Below are 20,579 nucleotides of genomic sequence, written 5' to 3' on the forward strand. Positions count from 1 at the left end.
AATGATTTGAAACATCATGACCCTCTTGTACGTTTTTAATAATAGCATAGAGGAAAAGTAAAATAGTTAATTTATAATCTTAATTAAATTTTTTTTCACAAAATTATCAAAAAACTTAAAGCGTATAAAATTTATATAAGATAAATTTTACCTACATGTAATGTAGTGTTAATTTTTTTTTTCCTTTTTTTATGAATAAAAAACGTAAATATATTCTATGTATTATATAAAGAATTTAACACTGAATTGATGACCATATGCCTTCTCGGTGATTTTTTTTTTTTTTTTCTTTAATTTTTTTTTTTTTTTTTTTGGGTCATCCTTCTCGGTAATCAAGTGGAGTATGTATAAGTGAAAATAAGATTATGAAAAATAATCATTTCAATTAAGAAATGCAATAAAATAGTCTACAAATAGCAAAACAAAACAAAACCAAATGTTTATAGATTGAGTTTTCCAATCTTTGGATGGTAAATTGGTAAAAAGAAAAACAAGTGCCAAATGCAAAACAACGATACAAGAATGATCCAACTGAGAATATAACTTCTTTGCATGGTAAATTGGTAATTAGAGTTTATTTCATTAAAATTTATCTTAAATACTACTGGATCAACGCAAATGTTGCATTGAAATAGATAAAAGCAAAGGTTGAGAAAGGGAGCCAAAGAGATACATTAATTAAAATGAGAAAGTATCTCTTGATCCACACATACAAAGTATATATTTTGACATATATAATTGGAGAAAAATTCCGATTTAGTAAAAAAATGGCAAGATGAAAAGAGAAGGTTATGAGTTATATTCCGACTTTTTGATTTTTTCTTTTTTACGATGAGACAAAACTAAGGCCTAAAATTATCTTAATTAAGATTATTTTTCCCACATATTGAATCCTTTTCATATTTTAATTGGTAAATAAATATTCTTAATATTTTAAAATTCAACTATTTAGAGGATTTATTAATTAGTTTTTTTTCTATAAATTTTAGTGAGGAAGTAATATATTTATTTTTTTGATAAGTAAATATCCTAATAATTTTATTTTCAACTAATTATAAAATCTACTATTTAAATAGATCATTCCAAAATTTTGAGGGCATCACCATCAACACCAAAGTACATTTGTTCATTAATACAAAGGCCATTATTATTGTTCTAATTTTTATTTTTTTTAAGTACAGGACATTAATTCATGAAAAAGAAATAAATAAATAAGCTAATTACATACCAACGAAAATTATATATAGAGAGAGTTCTTACCATGAGCTAAAAAACTACTTAGACAAGCTTTTATGTATATTGATAATAAAGTTGTCATTAGTAACTGATTAAATATCAGGAAATTGGCCATTGATACAATTAAAAATAAAAGTATCCTCTCACAAATGTTAGAAAGAAAAGAAAAGAAAAGAAAATAGATTTCATCTAATAAGAGAAGATTACTGCCAAAATCAGAATACAAATATATATCACCTTCCATGATGCCAAGTTCAATTTTTCTCAAAGTGATAAATTCAGAAATGGTAGCCCAAATCGAGGGTAACAATGTACGTTATAAAGTTAAATTAAATCGAAACCTCAAAAAATAACGTCAAAAGCAAAATTGAATAGAATAAAGAATTTAAAAAGAAAAGAAAAAGGAACTTAATTAAAAAAATATAATCATACCCAAATAAAATAGAATAAATAAATTATGCAAACTTAGAAGGTCTCATTAACGTACAGACAATTTGACATAACTACGAGTTCTAAATGAAGATTCATACATTATCAAATTCAACCAAATCACTCTCCAAATCCACATGCAACATGTCAATCAAAGGCTAATAAGATCAAATATAAACAAAACATATACTCATATATATATATACATATAGAATCCGAATACAGCTCTTCTCAATCACCTGTAAGCATCTTCACCACAATAGAAATATATCTGACGGTCTGAGCTTTGAATTTCTTGAAGAAACTGCAAAACCCTTCCAATGATGTGTCCGCCAAAGGCAACAGTCTCCTTGCGCGTGCAGTTCCCATACCTGAAGGAAAAATAAATGAATGATGCCCTAACCTAATGCCCCTAGGCTGGAAAGCTAAATTTCAATCCAACCAGTATTATCTACCAACAATGATTTAAAAATTTATTCTTTAATCTTTTCATATTTTCTTTATTACTATGGATGTGAGATCGGAAGAAAAAAGAAAGTCGATTTACTTTATGTTTTTTTAAATTTAAAAAGCAAGAATATATATAGTGGGTGTTTTTAAAAATTAAGTAAAAATATCAAAATATGTGAGAGAGAATGATGAATATGGCGGGTGATAGAGAGTGAGAGTATTATCGGTTGGATCAAAAAAATCAATGGGGTCAACAACGTGAAGTTTGATATTTTTATTAATTGAGAGGAGGTATTTTTTTAAATTTTTACAAAATAAGAGGAGGCATTTTCAAAATTTTAACAAAAAAATATAAGTAATAATACAAATAAAAAAAATTCAGGCTTTGATAGTGTAGACTATATATATAGGTAGAGTAATTTCTCTTTATTATTTGGTTGTCAATAAAATAAAAGATAAGTTGTGTAAGATGAAATTGAAAAAAAAGTGCCGTTTAATTCTTGTGGACGTGTGTTGTTGAAAAGCCTTGTTTATTGTATATAATGCAACTAAAAAGAAACTATGTTGATTAATTGAATTAGGAAACCACGATTTAATAAGTAGGAGTATATTTTATATAAATATTAAAATTATAAAAATGTATATAGAAATTATTATATATATATATATATATATATATCAAGTGTCTAGTAATATAGTAACAGAAGATACTATTTTTATTATTATTGTTAACATTATTAGACAAACCAGATCAATGGGGAAAAGGGGTAAAAAAAAAATAAGCAGCAATTAACAATGGAGATATTTACCTGTAAGATACGACAACTCTTCCTCAAAATTACCATGGTTTGAAAAGAGGAGAGAAAACAGACTGAGTTTCTTCATTCTCCCATTTTAACTTATCCCACCAATCTCTCTCACATGTAATTGATTGTAGAGTTCCTTTGCCACTATTGGAGTCAAATGGAAGTTTGTTCAGCTTCGGACAGTTACCCACTGCAACTTTAAAGAGAGAGGGGAAGGGCAATGGATGACTGCAGATGCTCTTTAACTCTGGTAGATTCAACAGACTCAATGTTTGTAGCTCCCTGAATACATTCGAACTTCCTTCCCCACCAATATCATCAGCACTGCAATCCCCATCTTTTATTACTTGTTCCATTGCAACACATCCAAAAATATCCAAATTTTGAAGTTTGGGAACCCAAATTAGACATGTTAGATCCCTCAAAACCCTGCACTCATGGATCGCGACATTTCGAAGGTTATGGAAGCTTCTGCTTGCTGCATCTATTATTATATGATCCCGCCTCATTGACAACTCCTCTAAATCACTACAATTTACAATTGTAAGCCGTTCTAGTCTCTTTGCGTTCTTTTGTAGAGAAGACAATTGCAGTGAACTCGAGCCTTGCCATTCTTTAATAGTTAGACCAGCAATGCAACTTCCTAATTTTCGCCAACTTGAAAGATTATGGAGTGCCACTTCAGTTTTCACCGTCAAAGTTAAATATTGCAGGTGATTCAAGCTTTCCAATTCATCTAGAAACAATTTGAAGTTGCTTCCTTCATCAATTCCTTCTAACAAAACACTACAATAAACGAACTCCAACCTTTGCAGAATCAATAGACTTGATATAACTTGCGGCGGGATTATTATATCATCTTCCCATCCACCACCCAGATATAAATACTTCAAAGTTACCAATGACTTAAACTCAATTGGCAACTGCCTTATGCCGGTAAACGAGAGATTAAGATGTTGCAAGGAACGCAACCCAAAAAAACTTGCCGGTAACTTGGTTAAACAGTGATTCCCTGATAGGTCTAAAACTTTGAGAGCGGGCATAAACTGGAAGAAGCTATCAGATATGGTCCTCATATTATAATTATTAGCAAGATTTAAAGTCAAGAGATTGGGACATGTAGGAGTTTCACTTAATTCCTCAATTGAATTCTTCAACAAAAATACTCGTTCAGCCTTCTCCCATTTAGAAATAGGAGGTGCTGTGGTCAAATTAAGATTTCCTTGCACAAAATATTTGATCTCCTTTCCACTTTCCGAATTAACTATACTTAATGCCATGTCCCGAATCACGTCATGCATGTTCACATCAGAATAACCTTCTTTGCTCTTCAACAATAAACATGCACGCTTCAACCTACCAATAATTTCATATCCCAGTTCACAAGCCTCATCAATGTTATCACATTCATCGTCAAAAAACCCCTCACCTATCCAAAATTCTATGAGTTCCTCAACACCAATATCCCAATCTTCTGGATAGAGAGCACAATATAGGAAGCAAATCCGAGTTGTTTCATCACACAAGTTATCATAACTGAACTTTAAACGGCGAAACACCTCATTTTCCATACCTGAAATTTTGAATGTAGAATTCTTCAGCACATTTAATGCATAATTCCATTCTTGGGGAGTTGTTTTGGCAGCCATGGCTCGTCCAATTGTAATCAGCACCAATGGCAATCTGGCGCATTCTTTGCAAACATCTTCTGCCAGCTTCCCTATCGCGGGGTGGGAATTGAGGGTCTCTTCTCCCACCTTATCTTTAAACAGATCCCAGGCTGCCTGCCATGCCAAACATTCCACTTCAATCGTCTTCTTGGCTTCCATAACACCGCACACATTCATGAATCTGGTGGTGAACACTACCTTGGAAGACTTAGGTTGATTGTCGGCTGGAAGTAGTGGAATTCCCACTTCAACAAGATCAATCGGACTCCATATGTCATCTAAAAGTAGCACAAATCTCTTCATTCGCAATACCCTGAAGATTTCTCCTTTCTTCTCGTCTTGGGTATTATCACGGCTCCATGTTTCTGGAAATCCTAGCTTTTTCCCCATTTTATCTTGAACGCTCTCGACGCTACTTCGATCTTTAGACACCACAACCCAAATCACCTCATCAAACCCTCCAGAGATGACCTGCTTTGTAAGCTCATTGTTGAGTTTCGTGAGAAGGGTTGTTTTTCCAACTCCTGCCATCCCGTATATCCCGATGATTCCAGGGCCACCATCGTCTGTAAGGAGTCCCAAGACCTCGTTCAATTTCGAATCCAAGCCCACAGTCCTGTTGAGGGGCATTTCTTGGGCATGTGGCGGGGCCGATGTTACTGCCACAGGAATGTTTGTACCTTCATTGATCGCTTGAGACACGGCTTGTAACTTTCCCCAAACTTCCTTTCCGATTTTGTTGGTAGACCAGCAATTTCTGGGGCAAACTTTGAAACATCTTCTCTGGATCTGCTCATCACCCTTTTGGAGAATCTGGTCCACTTCCCTCTCCAGTTCTTCCACACCGTGAAGCCAGAGATCAACTTGACTGCTTCGTTGACCCATTGGTTGCCTCTCAGCAGTTTCAACTTCGTGCCTCATATCGACTCTTTGACTTTTCAATTTTTCCATCTCCGTTCTCAAAGTGGTGAGATTTTTTTGGAGATGACAAATATTGTTGGTAGAATTTCCGATGCAACCACATAATCGACACGCAACATCCAAGATTGGGCTCACCAGCTCCATTGCTCAATCTCAACACCCTAATTAACCACAATTACTTCAGGATATTAGAGAGAGAGACTGGGAAGAGAAGATATCGAAGAAAAGAAAAGAAAAGATGTAGAGAATTAAGTTGTAATGCAAAAATGTAAGTTGGTAATGATACTGTTTCTGTATGCAAGTTCGTTGACTGAGTTGGAGCTCAGTATTTTAGAAAGAAACTCAGCTCCATTATTTTTGGGTTGATGACAAAAAAGATATCTTTGTTTGGACCCATTTTAATGGTGGTGATAATTTTTTCTCTAAATTTTTTTTTCTCTTATTGCATGTTTTGAGTTTAAATTAAATTTTATTTTCTTTGGTGTGATTCTATCCTTTAAGTTTACCTTGTTGATGAAAATAATTCTAATTATTTTCACAATAAACTCTTAAACACAAGTTCCACTCAAATTTACATTTGAATCTTGATTTAAAATAGAATGGTAATGCCACCTTCGCCACCTTTTGATTCTTTGAGCCTCCTTAGCTCAGTTAATTTTTGATTTGATAATTGTACTGCATATATAAACGTAATCAATTTTTTTTTTTTTTGTTGGATAATCAACATACAATCAAGCAAAATAAATCCCACACTAGAATGTATCATTCTAACACAATTTAGGTTGAAACAAATATTAAAATCACAAACTCAACAACTTTAACAGGCCTAATACATTATTTATGCATCACTACTGAGACTATTGGAAGAAAACAGGCTTAATACATTATTTATGCTTTTGAGCTGTGAAATTTAACTTTGGCACAAAAGAAAGAACCATTATTAAGATGATAAAATTAGACAAGATTGTCAACATGACTCCAACTCAACATAAAATAAGTAATTTTTTTTTAAAAAAAATAATAAATAAATAAAATAAGTGAATTTAAGTTGATTTTTAATAGATTTGAATTTTAAACAAATTGATATAATTAATTTAATTAATTAATTAATTCGATTGATTGATTAATTATGTTAGTTAGAATATAAACTCTTTACTTGTATAAAAATTAAGTCAATTTAACATAAACTTTTACAAAAATTAAAGTATAATTTTATCATCGAAACATTTTTGATAGCCCAATAAATTAACACGTCAAGTAATTTTTTAATAAACAGCCACTGTATATGTTATATGAAAGCATTAATTTTGGCCTTTTCATTGGCTCCCATCCACATAAAATGACAACAAAGTAGAAACATAATAATTTGAATTGGGACCCATCCAAGTTAAATGTACAAGAAGCACCAAAAATGAAAGGAAAGAAAAGGCATTTTCTTCATCAGTGCGCACCACAGAGTTAATGGAAAGGAAAGAAATAATGTATTAGCTTTGGTATAATACAAATACAAATATCAGCTTTGGTAATGTATTAATGAATTTATAAAGTTTTTATTTATTTTTAAAAAATAATAATAATTGGAGTGTGCCTCCCTCATGCTATTTATATTACAATTATATAATTTATAAATTTAAAATTAAGTCGATGTTGGATTCAAATACATTTAAATTAACGACATATTTACAGACATATATAACTTAGTTATTTTTTTAATAAAAATACTCTCTGCGATAATTTTGATCCAAACAAACCCTTCAAACGTTAAAAAGATGATATTACCTTTTAATATTTAATTTATTTTTATTATAAAATATCAAAACTCATGAAAAGTAAAATTTACCCCCATATATATATATATATATATATATATATATATACTATTGCATGTGTGGGTGTGTGGAGGGGAAAAGTGACGGTTTCTTTCCATTGTGGAGGAGAGGAGGTGGTGGTTGTTTTGGTTTTGGAGGAGAGGTGGCGGTGGATCAAGTGGTGGTGAATGGAGGTGGTGTTCGTGCTTGTTGGAACAGGCAGTGGTGGCTGTTGGTTTGGGTAGGGTATTTTGGTCCTAGTATTAGTAGGGTATTTTGGTTAATAAAAATTAATTGTGTTGGATAAATTGGTAATTGAACGTGTCAAACGATAATAATGTCAATTCACTATGTGTTTTTGTTAACTTTATCAAACTTAAAATATCATCGTTCAAAAGTGACCCAACTTATATATAGTTGTCATTATGTCAAATTTCAGAAAGTGCTGTTATAATTAATCCTTAATTTTAATTATGATGTTAATGTCGCCGTCACTACTGTTTGATTATTTGAGCCTCCAACAATTTTAACATATAAAAACTTATTAATATCTTCCACCACTACTAAGATTATTGGAAGAAAACGGGTCTAATACATTAACTATGCTTTTGAGTTGTGGAATTTAACTCTGGCACAAAAGAAAGGACGCTCGTCAAGGTGATAAAATTAAACAAGATCGTCAAAATGACTCCAACTCAACATAAAATAAGTGATTTTTTTAAATAAATAAAATAAGTTAATTTGAATTGATATGTAATGGATTTAAATTTTAAACAAATTGATACAATTCATTTGATTGATTAATTGTGTATGTTAGAATATGAACTGTTTACTTATATAAAAATTAAATCATTCAAACGTAAACCTTTACAAAAATCTAAGTATAATTTTATCATCACAAATGTTTTAATAGTCCAATAAAATTTACATGGTATATGAAAGCATTAATTTTGGACTTTTCATTGGGTCCCATCCACGTAAAGTGACAATAAAGTAGAAACATAATAATTTGAGTTGGGACCCATCCACGTTAAATGGACAATAAGCACCAATAATGAAAGGAAAGAAAAGGCATTTTCTTCGTCAGCAGGGATGACGTGGGCCACTCCGACCATTTGTTTGGGAAGTGATAAGGTTGGCTGACGTCAAAAAGATAAAAGACGAATCCATTCCCACCGCACAAAACTCAATTATTGAATCCACTAATTGATTAGTTGTTTTAGGCCCCAACTAATCAATTTGGGCAATGTTAGTAACTCTTGTGTTTGGTAGGAAAGTAATGGAAGGAAAAGAAAAGAAAGGAACGGAGGGTGATGGAATTTTGTGTTTGGGGTGAAATATGAGAAAGAAAAGAAAGGAAACAGAAAGAAACGGAGGGATTCAACAAAGGTTCAGATTAATTTTTGTTATTTTCCCAAAATTGGGAAGAAAAGGAAGGAAAGGGCAACAAAATTTTGTAATTACCAACATTGCCCAAATTGATTAGTTGTTTTAGGCCCAAAAAAAAAAAAAAAACACAAAACCCATACACAAGAGTTAGCAGTTGCAGAGAGAGGGGGGGGGGGGGGGGGGAGAAGCTTGAAGAAGACAGCAGCTGAAGCTTGCGAACGGCGGACGGCGAACCTGAACTGAAACAGCGTTGGAAACTGAAAGATATGGGTTTTGATTTTTTGAACAATATGAAATGATATGCCGATATGGGTTTTGAACTTTTGATTCTTGGAAACTGGAAGATATTGGTTTTGATTTTTTAGTGTTGAGAACAATATGGGTCTTGTAGTGGCAGGGAGAGAGAGAGAGAGGGGAGGAGAGGGCAAGTTCAGATTTGAGAACGAGATTAGAAATGGAGGCTGAAATGATTTGCCCTAATCTTTAATCTCTTTTTTTTTTCTTTTTTTTCTTTTTTTTATGTCTTTTCTTTTGGCCCATCATGACCTGTTATAAGAGGAGACAGTATATATAAATTATATATATATAAAAGAGATGGAGCCGAGATTTGCCCTAAATTTGTTTTTCTTTTATTTTAACAAAGTATAAGAGATTATATATATATATATATATATATTTTATATATACAAGCTCTCATAACGTACTAAATACATATTACCTCTGTCCCATATTAAAAGTCCACCTCGAAAACTAATGGAGGAAGTATTAAATAATATATATCAACAATATTCAAGTATACACAGTTAATATCTTCCATCACTACTGAGACTATTGGAAGAAAACAGGCCTAATACATTATTTATGCTTTGGAGCTGTGAAATTTAACTTTGGCACAAAAGAAAGAACGAGCGTGAAGGTGATAAGGTTAGGCAAAATTGTCAACATGACTCCAACTCAACATAAAATAAGTAATTTTTTTAAAAATAAATAGATAAAATGATTTTAAAAATAAATAGATAAAATGAGTGAGTTTGAGTTGATCTTTAATGAATTTAGATTTTAAAATAAGTTGGAGATACTCTATGAGTTCTAACCCACTGCCTTTGTTTCCACTTACTATATAAATCACTCCCTCCCTATTTCAAACCCACTACCTTTCTTTCCATTTATCAAAACAGCAAAATTCTTTACTAGCCTCTTTTCACCAAAATCTGTGGCAAGCGAATTTAGTATGAAAAAAAAATTTCTTCGTCCTCACTATCCTCGCTCATTTTTTTCTCTCAAATAATTGGTAACTCGTTTTTAGATATTTTAATCTTTATTGATAACTTGTTTTATTATTTTATTTGTAAATAATTCGAAACACCTTGATCCATATAGATATAAATTGGTAAATTATTTTATTATTTTATTTATAAATGATTTGAAACATCATGACCCTCTTGTACGTTTTTAATAATAGCATAGAGGAAAAGTAAAATAGTTAATTTATAATCTTAATTAAATTTTTTTTCACAAAATTATCAAAAAACTTAAAGCGTATAAAATTTTTATAAGATAAATTTTACCTACATGTAATGTAGTGTTAATTTTTTTTTCCTTTTTTTATGAATAAAAAACGTAAATATATTCTATGTATTATATAAAGAATTTAACACTGAATTGATGACCATATGCCTTCTCGGTGATTTTTTTTTTTTTCTTTAAATTTTTTTTTTTTTTTTTGGGTCATCCTTCTCGGTAATCAAGTGGAGTATGTATAAGTGAAAATAAGATTATGAAAAATAATCATTTCAATTAAGAAATGCAATAAAATAGTCTACAAATAGCAAAGCAAAACAAAACCAAATGTTTATAGATTGAGTTTTCCAATCTTTGGATGGTAAATTGGTAAAAAGAAAAACAAGTGCCAAATGCAAAACAACGATACAAGAATGATCCAACTGAGAATATAACTTCTTTGCATGGTAAATTGGTAATTAGAGTTTATTTCATTAAAATTTATCTTAAATACTACTGGATCAACGCAAATGTTGCACTGAAATAGATAAAAGCAAAGGTTGAGAAAGGGAGCCAAAGAGATACATTAATTAAAATGAGAAAGTATCTCTTGATCCACACATACAAAGTATATATTTTGACATATATAATTGGAGAAAAATTCCGATTTGGTAAAAAAATGGCAAGATGAAAAGAGAAGGTTATGAGTTATATTCCGACTTTTTGATTTTTTCTTTTTTACGATGAGACAAAACTAAGGCCTAAAATTATCTTAATTAAGATTATTTTTCCCACATATTGAATCCTTTTCATATTTTAATTGGTAAATAAATATTCTTAATATTTTAAAATTCAACTATTTAGAGGATTTATTAATTAGTTTTTTTTCTATAAATTTTAGTGAGGAAGTAATATATTTATTTTTTTGATAAGTAAATATCCTAATAATTTTATTTTCAACTAATTATAAAATCTACTATTTAAATAGATCATTCCAAAATTTTGAGGGCATCACCGTCAACACCAAAGTACATTTGTTCATTAATACAAAGGCCATTATTATTGTTCTAATTTTTATTTTTTTTAAGTACAGGACATTAATTCATGAAAAAGAAATAAATAAATAAGCTAATTACATACCAACGAAAATTATATATAGAGAGAGTTCTTACCATGAGCTAAAAAACTACTTAGACAAGCTTTTATGTATATTGATAATAAAGTTGTCATTAGTAACTGATTAAATATCAGGAAATTGGCCATTGATACAATTAAAAATAAAAGTATCCTCTCACAAATGTTAGAAAGAAAAGAAAAGAAAAGAAAATAGATTTCATCTAATAAGAGAAGATTACTGCCAAAATCAGAATACAAATATATATCACCTTCCATGATGCCAAGTTCAATTTTTCTCAAAGTGATAAATTCAGAAATGGTAGCCCAAATCGAGGGTAACAATGTACGTTATAAAGTTAAATTAAATCGAAACCTCAAAAAATAACGTCAAAAGCAAAATTGAATAGAATAAAGAATTTAAAAAGAAAAGAAAAAGGAACAAAATTAAAAATCCTAAATTAGACAAAACCTGTTACATCAAATTTAATAAGAAGATAAAAAATAAGGGCAAATCAAAAATAAATATAATCATACCCAAATAAAATAGAATAAATAAATTATGCAAACTTAGAAGGTCTCATTAACGTACAGACAATTTGACATAACTACGAGTTCTAAATGAAGATTCATACATTATCAAATTCAACCAAATCACTCTCCAAATCCACATGCAACATGTCAATCAAAGGCTAATAAGATCAAATATAAACTAAATATATACTCATATATATATATATATATATAGAATCCGAATACAGCTCTTCTCATTCACCTGTAAGCATCTTCACCACAATAGAAATATATCTGACGGTCTGAGCTTTGAATTTCTTGAAGAAACTGCAAAACCCTTCCAATGATGTGTCCGCCAAAGGCAACAGTCTCCTTGCGCGTGCAGTTCCCATACCTGAAGGAAAAATAAATGAATGATGCCCTAACCTAATGCCCCTAGGCTGAAAAGCTAAATTTCAATCCAACCAGTATTATCTACCAACAATGATTTAAAAATTTATTCTTTAATCTTTTCATATTTTCTTTATTACTACGGATGTGAGATCGGAAGAAAAAAGAAAGTCGATTTACTTTATTTTCTTTTAAATTTAAAAAGCAAGAATATATATAGTGGGTGTTTTTAAAAATTAAGTAAAAATATCAAAATATGTGAGAGAGAATGATGAATATGGCGGGTGAGAGTATTATCGGTTGGATCAAAAAAATCAATGGGGTCAAGAACTTGAAGTTTGATATTTTTATTAATTGAGAGGAGGTATTTTTTAAATTTTTACAAAATAAGAGGAGGCATTTTAAAAATTTTAACAAAAAAATATAAGTAATAATACAAATAAAAAAAATTCAGGCTTTGATAGTGTAGACTATATATATAGGTAGAGTAATTTCTCTTTATTATTTGGTTGTCAATAAAATAAAAGATAAGTGTGTAAGATGAAATTGAAAAAAAAGTGCCGTTTAATTCTTGTGGACGTGTGTTGTTGAAAAGCCTTGTTTATTGTATATAATGCAACTAAAAGGAAACTATGTTGATTAATTGAATTAGGAAACCACGATTTAATAAGTAGGAGTATATTTTATATAAATATTAAAATTATAAAAATGTATATAGAAATTATTATATATATATATATATCAAGTGTCTAGTAATATAGTAACAGAAGATACTATTTTTATTATTATTGTTAACATTATTAGACAAACCAGATCAATGGGGAAAAGGGGTAAAAAAAAAATAAGCAGCAATTAACAATGGAGATATTTACCTGTAAGATACGACAACTCTTCCTCAAAATTACCATGGTTTGAAAAGAGGAGAGAAAACAGACTGAGTTTCTTCATTCTCCCATTCTAACTTATCCCACAAATTTCTCTCACATGTAATTGATTGTAGAGTTCCTTTGCCGCTATTGGAGTCAAATGGAAGTTTGTTCAGCTTCGGACAGTTACCCACTGCAACTTTAAAGAGAGAGGGGAAGGGCAATGGATGACTGCAGATGCTCTTTAACTCTGGTAGATTCCACAGACCCAATGTTTGTAGCTCCCTGAATACATTCGAACTTCCTTCCCCACCAATATCATCAGCACTGCAATCCGCATCTTTTATTACTTGTTCCATTGCAACACATCCATAAATATACAAATTTTGAAGTTTGGGAACCCAAATTAGACATGTTAGATCCCTCAAAACCCTGCACGCATCGATCGTGACATTTCGAAGGTTATGGAAGCTTCTGCTTGCTGCATCTATTATTATATGATCCTGCCTCATTGACAACTCCTCTAAATCACTACAATCTACAATTGTAAGCCATTCTAGTCTCTTTGCGTTCTTTTGTAGAGAAGACAATTGCAGTGAACTCGAGCCTTCGCATTCTTTAATAGTTAGACCAGCAATGCAACTTCCTAATTTTCGCCAACTTGAAAGATTATGGAGTGCCACTTCAGTTTTCACCGTCAAAGTTAAATATTGCAGGTGATTCAAGCTTTCCAATTCATCTAGAAACAATTTGAAGTTGCTTCCTTCATCAATTCCTTCTAACAAAACACTACGAGAACCGAACTCCAACCTTTGCAGAATCAATAGACTTGATATAACTTGCGGCGGGATTATTATATCATCAGTTTCCCATCGAACACCCAGATATAAATACTTCAAAGTTACCAATGACTTAAACTCAATTGGCAACTGCCTTATGCCGGTACGCGTGAGATTAAGATGTTGCAAGGAAGGCAACCCAAAAAAACTTGCCGGTAACTTGGTTAAATCGTCATTCCCTGATAGGTCTAAAACTTTGAGAGCGTGCATAAACTGAAAGAAGGTATCAGATATGGTCCTCAAATGATTCTCAGCAAGATTTAAAGTCAAGAGATTGGGACATTTAGGAGTTTCACTTAATTCCTCAATTGAATTCTCCAACAAAAATACTCGTTCAGCCTTCTCCCATTTAGAAATAGGAGGTGCTGTGGTCAAATTAAGATTTCCTTGCACAAAATATTTGATCTCCTTTCCACTTTCCGAATTAACTATACTTAATGCCATGTCCCGAATCACGTCATGCATGTTCACACAATATACATATTCTTTCTTCAACAATAAACATGCATGCTTCAACCTACCAATAATTTCATATCCCAGTTCACAAGCCTCATCAATGTTATCACATTCATTGTCAAAAAACCCCTCACCTATCCAAAATTCTATGAGATCGGAAACATTAATATCCCAATCTTCTGGATAGAGAGCACAATATAGGAAGCAAATCCGAGTTGTTTCATCACACAAGTTATCATAACTGAACTTTAAACGGCGAAACACCTCATTTTCCATACCTGAAATTTTGAATGTAGAATTCTTCAGCACATTTAATGCATAATTCCATTCTTGGGGAGTTGTTTTGGCAGCCATGGCTCGTCCAATTGTAATCAGCACCAATGGCAATCTGGCGCATTCTTTGCAAACATCTTCTGCCAGCTTCCCTATCGCGGGGTGGGAATTGAGGGTCTCTTCTCCCACCTTATCTTTAAACAGATCCCAGGCTGCCTGCCATGCCAAACATTCCACTTCAATCGTCTTCTTGGCTTCCATAACACCGCACACATTCATGAATCTGGTGGTGAACACTACCTTGGAAGACTTAGGTTGATTGTCGGCTGGAAGTAGTGGAATTCCCACTTCAACAAGATCAATCGGACTCCATATGTCATCTAAAAGTAGCACAAATCTCTTCATTCGCAATACCCTGAAGATTTCTCCTTTCTTCTCGTCTTGGGTATTATCACGGCTCCATGTTTCTGGAAATCCTAGCTTTTTCCCCATTTTATCTTGAACGCTCTCGACGCTACTTTGATCTTTAGACACCACAACCCAAATCACCTCATCAAACCCTCCAGAGATGACCTGCTTTGTAAGCTCATTGTTGAGTTTCGTGAGAAGGGTTGTTTTTCCAACTCCTGCCATCCCGTATATCCCGATGATTCCAGGGCCACCATCGTCTGTAAGGAGTCCCAAGACCTCGTTCAATTTCGAATCCAAGCCCACAGTCCTGTTGAGGGGCATTTCTTGGGCATGTGGCGGGGCCGAGGTTACTGCCACAGGAATGTTTGTACCTTCATTGATCGCTTGAGACACGGCTTGTAACTTTCCCCAAACTTCCTTTCCGATTTTGTTGGTAGACCAGCAATTTCTGGGGCAAACTTTGAAACATCTTCTCTGGATCTGTTCCTCACCCTTTTGGAGAATCTGGTCCACTTCCCTCTCCAGTTCTTCCACACTTTGAAGCCAGAGATCAGCTCGGCTGCTTCGTTGACCCATTGGTTGCCTCTCAGCAGTTTCAACTTCTTGCCTCATATCGTCTCTTTGCCTTTTCAATTTTTCCATCTCCGTTCTCAAAGTGGTGAGATTTTTTTGGAGATGACAAATATTGTTGGTAGAATTTCCGATGCAACCACATAATCGGCACGCAACATCCAAGATTGGGCTCACCAGCTCCATTGCTCAATCTCAACACCCTAACTAACCACAATTACTTCACAGGATAATAAATAAAATAAGTAAATTAAGAAAGTAAGATCCCCTGTTTGACCGCCTGATTCAGACACCAAATCAATGGTTCTGCAACGGATCTTTCCACCTATTTTTGCTGAAGGGATAGGGAAGCAATCAAGCAAATAAACTCATCTTGAGAGCCTAAAATATGAGCCGGAGGGAAGTCCATTTCTTCAGTCAAATGGTAAAATATATCATGAATATGATATCTCAGATCTGACAATTGAAGAGTGAGGAGTGGGTTTCACATGTGTGTGGGCTGATGAGAGAAAGGGTCTGTGGATCACATGGGTGATGGGTATTCTGGCATGCTAGCAGCAGGTTTGAAAAATTGAGTACTTTAACTTTTAGACCAGGAAGTTTATAATGACATGGTGACAGCTTTAAAAAATGTTCAATACTTGTGTGTGTGTATATATATGTATTATAATTGGTGGTATGTGTATATATATATATAATATAAATATATATAATCGAGTATGTTCGTGAATGTATTATCGAGTTTTGTTTATAAACGATTTATGAACAAACGAGTCGAGCTTATTAATGTTCAAGTTCGGCTCGTTTATAAATCGAGTCTCATAATTCAGTTCGAGCTCGGTTCATTTATTTACTTACCGAGCTCAAGCCATGTAATTAATGAGCCGAACCTAAATAGTTCGCGAATGACTCGGCTCGTTTGCAACCCTAGTTTAGAATTTAGAGCATTCGTATTAATTTTGGCTCTTTAAAAATATGACTTTAACTATTTCAGGAGTCACCATAGTAACCATATGTTTTATGACTTTAACTATTATGTTTTGTTTTTTAAAAAAAAAAAATAAATAAGCACTCCAACAAGCTTTTCTTAATGACAACGTAGTTTTAATTATTTATTATTGTTAACTTTGGTATCTTATTCTCTACAATACAACACTGCAAAGATGCTAAGGTTGATTAAGGCAGTTGTTTAGTACCACTGTACAAGAAATTGAAAAAACCATTAGAGAAACTGATGGGCTGTTGAGGCTGTTTTCAACTTATAAAAACCACCCAACAATAAAATATTCTATTGAAAATATATCATGAATATGATATCTCAGATCTGACAATTGAAGAGTGAGGAGTGGGTTTCACATGTGTGTGGGCTGATGAGAGAAAGGGTCTGTGGATCACATGGGTGATGGGTATTCTGGCATGCTAGCAGCAGGTTTGAAAAATTGAGTACTTTAACTTTTAGACCAGGAAGTTTATAATGACATGGTGACAGCTTTAAAAAACGTTCAATACTTGTGTGTGTGTATATATATGTATTATAATTGGTGGTATGTGTATATATATATATATAATATAAATATATATAATCGAGTATGTTCGTGAATATATTATCGAGTTTCGTTCGTAAACGATTTATGAACAAACGAGTCGAGCTTATTAATGTTCAAGTTCGGCTCGTTTATAAATCGAGTCTCATAATTCAGTTCGAGCTCGGTTCATTTATTTGCAAACCGAGCTCAAGCCATGTAATTAATGAGCCGAACCTAAATAGTTCGCGAATGACTCGGCTCGTTTGCCATCCTAGTTTAGAATTTAGAGCATTCGTATCAATTTTGGCGCTTTAAAAATATGACTTTAACTATTTCAGGAATCACCATAGTAACCATATGTTTTATGACTTTAACTATTATGTTTTGTTTTTAAAAAAAAAAAATAAAATAAGCACTCTAACAAGCTTTTCTTAATGACAACGTAGTTTTAATTATTTATTATTGTTAACTTTGGTATCTTATTCTCTACAATACAACACTGCAAAGATGCTAAGGTTGATTAAGGTAGTTGTTTAGTACCACTGTACAAGAAATTGAAAAAACCATTAGAGAAACTGATGGGCTGTTGAGGCTGTTTTCAACTTATAAAAACCACCCAACAATAAAATATTCTATTGGTCAAAAGTCTCTCTAAACCTCTGGGGAACGTCTCAATTAGGGTCTGTACTCTGTTGTTGTCATAATACCTCCCAATGTTTAATCCACACAATCTATTTTATGTTGTCTTATTATTATTATTATTTTTTCAAGACTCATTCACAAAATATAATTGTCAAAAAAATTGATGGAGGACATGGGTTAAATTAGTGATATTAGTAAAATATAAAAGCTCCAATGTCTGTGTGAATTGCAGAATTGAAGAAACAAACGGATTATGAAAATATAGTAAAACAAAGGGTAAATCTTGAAATTGTCAGAATTTGAAACTAATCATGTATACAAAGAATCTGTGTTAAATGACATTTTGATTCATTTTTTAAAAAATAGTTGTAAAAAATTAAGTTATATAGTGGCGTAGCCAAAAAAATTTCTTTTGTGGGACAATCTTTAATAGTAATAATATATATATATATATATATATATAATTTGAACCAAAACAATATATGTAAAAATTAAAACATTGGGTCATAATACTTCTATTGAGTATCTTCACAATTGCTCTCTTAATAATTACTATGTCGGATTTTCAATCTACTCACAATAAAAATTCATTCATAATAAAAATAAAAAATAAAATAAAAAGCAATTTATGAAGGTTACTAATCTTATAAGTTATAATCAGATAATCCAATCAATCAAAAAATTTGATAAAGTAATTGAATCTGTAATTTCATTGATTTCGACTGCAAATAAAACAAATTCTAAGTTGTAATGCAAAAATGTAAGTTGGTAATGATACTGTTTCTATATGCAAGTTCGTTGAGTGACCTGGAGGTCAGTATTTTAGAAAGAAACTCAACTCCATTATTTTTGGGTTGATGACAAAAAAGATATGTGTTTGGAGCCATTTTAATGGTGAAGATAATTTTTTCTCTAATTTTTTTTTTTTTTTTCTCTTATTGCATGTTTTGAGTTTAAATTAAATTTTATTTTCTTTCGTGTGATTCAATCCTTTAAGTTTACCTTCTTGATGAAAATAATTCTAATTATTTTCACAATAAACTCTTAAACACAAGTTCGACTCAAATTTACATTTGAATCTTGATTTTAAATAGAATGTTAATGCCACCTTCACCACCTTTTGATTCTTTGAACCTCCTTAGCTCAGTTAATTTTTGATTTGATAATTGAACTGCATATATAAAAGTAATCAATTTTTTTTTTTTTTTATTGGATAATCAACATACTATCAAACAAAGTAAATCTCACACTAGAATGTATCATTCTAACACACCTTAAGTTGAAACAAGTATTAAAATCACAAACTTAACAATTTTAATAGGCCTAATACATTATTTATGCATCACTATTGAGACTATTGGAAGAAAACAGGCTTAATGCATTATTTATGCTTTTGAGCTGTGAAATCTAACCATGCCACAAAAGAAAGAACTATTATTAAGATGATAAAGTTAGACAAGATCCTCAACATGACTCCAATTCAACATAAAATAAGTGATTTTTTTATAATAAAAAAATAATATATAAATAAAATAAATGAATTTAAGTTGATTTTTAATAGATTTAAATTTTAAACAAATTGATATAATTAATTTAATTAATTAATTAATTTGATTGATTGATTAATTATGTTAGTTAGAATATAAACTCTTTACTTATATAAAAATTAAACATTTTTGATAGCCCAATAAATTAACACGTCAAGTAATTTTTTAATAAACAGCCACTGTGTATGTTATATGAAAGCATTAATTTTGGCCTTTTCATTGGCTCCCATCCACATAAAATGACAACAAAGTAGAAACATAATAATTTGAATTGGGACCCATCCACGTTAAATGTACAAGAAGCACCAAAAATGAAAGGAAAGAAAAGGCATCAGTGGGCACCACATAGTTAATGGAAAGGAAAGAAATAATGTATTAGCTTTGGTATAATACAAATACAAATATCAGATTTGGTAATGTATTAATGAATTTATAAAGTTTTTATTTATTTTTAAAAAATAATAATAATTGGAGTGTGCCTCACTCATGCTATTTATATTACAATTATATAATTTATAAATTTAAAATTAAGTCGATGTTCCATTCAAATACATTTAAATTAACGGCATATTCACAGACATATATAACTTACTTATTTTTTTAATAAAAATATTCTCTGCGATAATTTTGATCTAAACAAACCCTTCAAACATTAAAAAGACGATATTACCCTTCAATATTTAATTTATTTTTATTATAAAATATCAAAACTCATGAAAAGTCAAATTTGCCCATATATATATATATACTATTGCATGTGTGTGTGTGTGTGTGTGTGTGTGGAGGGGAAAAGTGAGCAGCCACATCGCCACCACTACCAACCACCATCACCCGTCATCGCCACCATTACAACCATCACCCACCATTGCCACCAATATTACAACCATCACCCGCCATCGCCAAGTACTATCGCCTCTGCTACGTCCTCCACCATTACCATCACCATCACCATCACCATCACCATGTATATATATGGATATATATCCATCATCTCTACTGCCTTAATGAAATCACTACTCCTATTTCTTGTATTTCTTTCTACACCATACGATGGATCATAATGGAGGCCAATTTATTTTTGTAATAAACAAATCTCAGCAAAAGAATTGAAAATAAAATCAAGAGAATCATGGACAGACACGACGGCGACGCGGAGGCACCGGCGACGATGCACCGTCGCCGAAGCAACGGCTCACTTATTGGACCCCAGGTACAAAAAGCTGA

The 20,579-nt window shown here is 31.8% G+C and overlaps 2 protein-coding genes across 3 annotated transcripts; both read right to left on the minus strand.

The window, feature by feature from the left end:
* Nucleotides 1-1,665: 1,665 nt before the first annotated feature.
* On the minus strand, nucleotides 1,666-6,582 carry LOC132277258 (probable disease resistance protein At5g63020). Its single transcript, XM_059779069.1, has 2 exons — nucleotides 2,925-6,582; nucleotides 1,666-2,036 (listed from the first exon to the last, which is right to left on the minus strand). The coding sequence occupies exon 1, from the start codon at nucleotides 5,654-5,656 to the stop codon at nucleotides 2,954-2,956; it is 2,703 nt and encodes a 900-aa protein (XP_059635052.1). The 5' UTR covers nucleotides 5,657-6,582; the 3' UTR covers nucleotides 1,666-2,036; nucleotides 2,925-2,953.
* Nucleotides 6,583-11,856: 5,274 nt separating this feature from the next.
* LOC132276991 (probable disease resistance protein At5g63020) lies at nucleotides 11,857-16,264 on the minus strand. 2 transcript variants are annotated; one of them, XM_059778675.1, is made up of 2 exons: nucleotides 13,098-16,264; nucleotides 11,857-12,229 (listed from the first exon to the last, which is right to left on the minus strand). In XM_059778675.1, the coding sequence occupies exon 1, from the start codon at nucleotides 15,824-15,826 to the stop codon at nucleotides 13,127-13,129; it is 2,700 nt and encodes an 899-aa protein (XP_059634658.1). In that variant the 5' UTR covers nucleotides 15,827-16,264; the 3' UTR covers nucleotides 11,857-12,229; nucleotides 13,098-13,126. The 2 variants fall into 2 exon arrangements, with proteins under 2 accessions (XP_059634658.1, XP_059634659.1); XM_059778676.1 differs by having other exon boundaries at nucleotides 11,857-12,275.
* Between the last annotated feature and the right edge of the window lie 4,315 nt (nucleotides 16,265-20,579).

This window comes from Cornus florida, unplaced genomic scaffold, assembly GCF_030987335.1.
Source record: "Cornus florida cultivar Cherokee Brave unplaced genomic scaffold, ASM3098733v1 CherokeeBrave_3.0.0_Hap2_Chr10, whole genome shotgun sequence".
Taxonomy (NCBI): Eukaryota; Viridiplantae; Streptophyta; class Magnoliopsida; order Cornales; family Cornaceae; genus Cornus; species Cornus florida.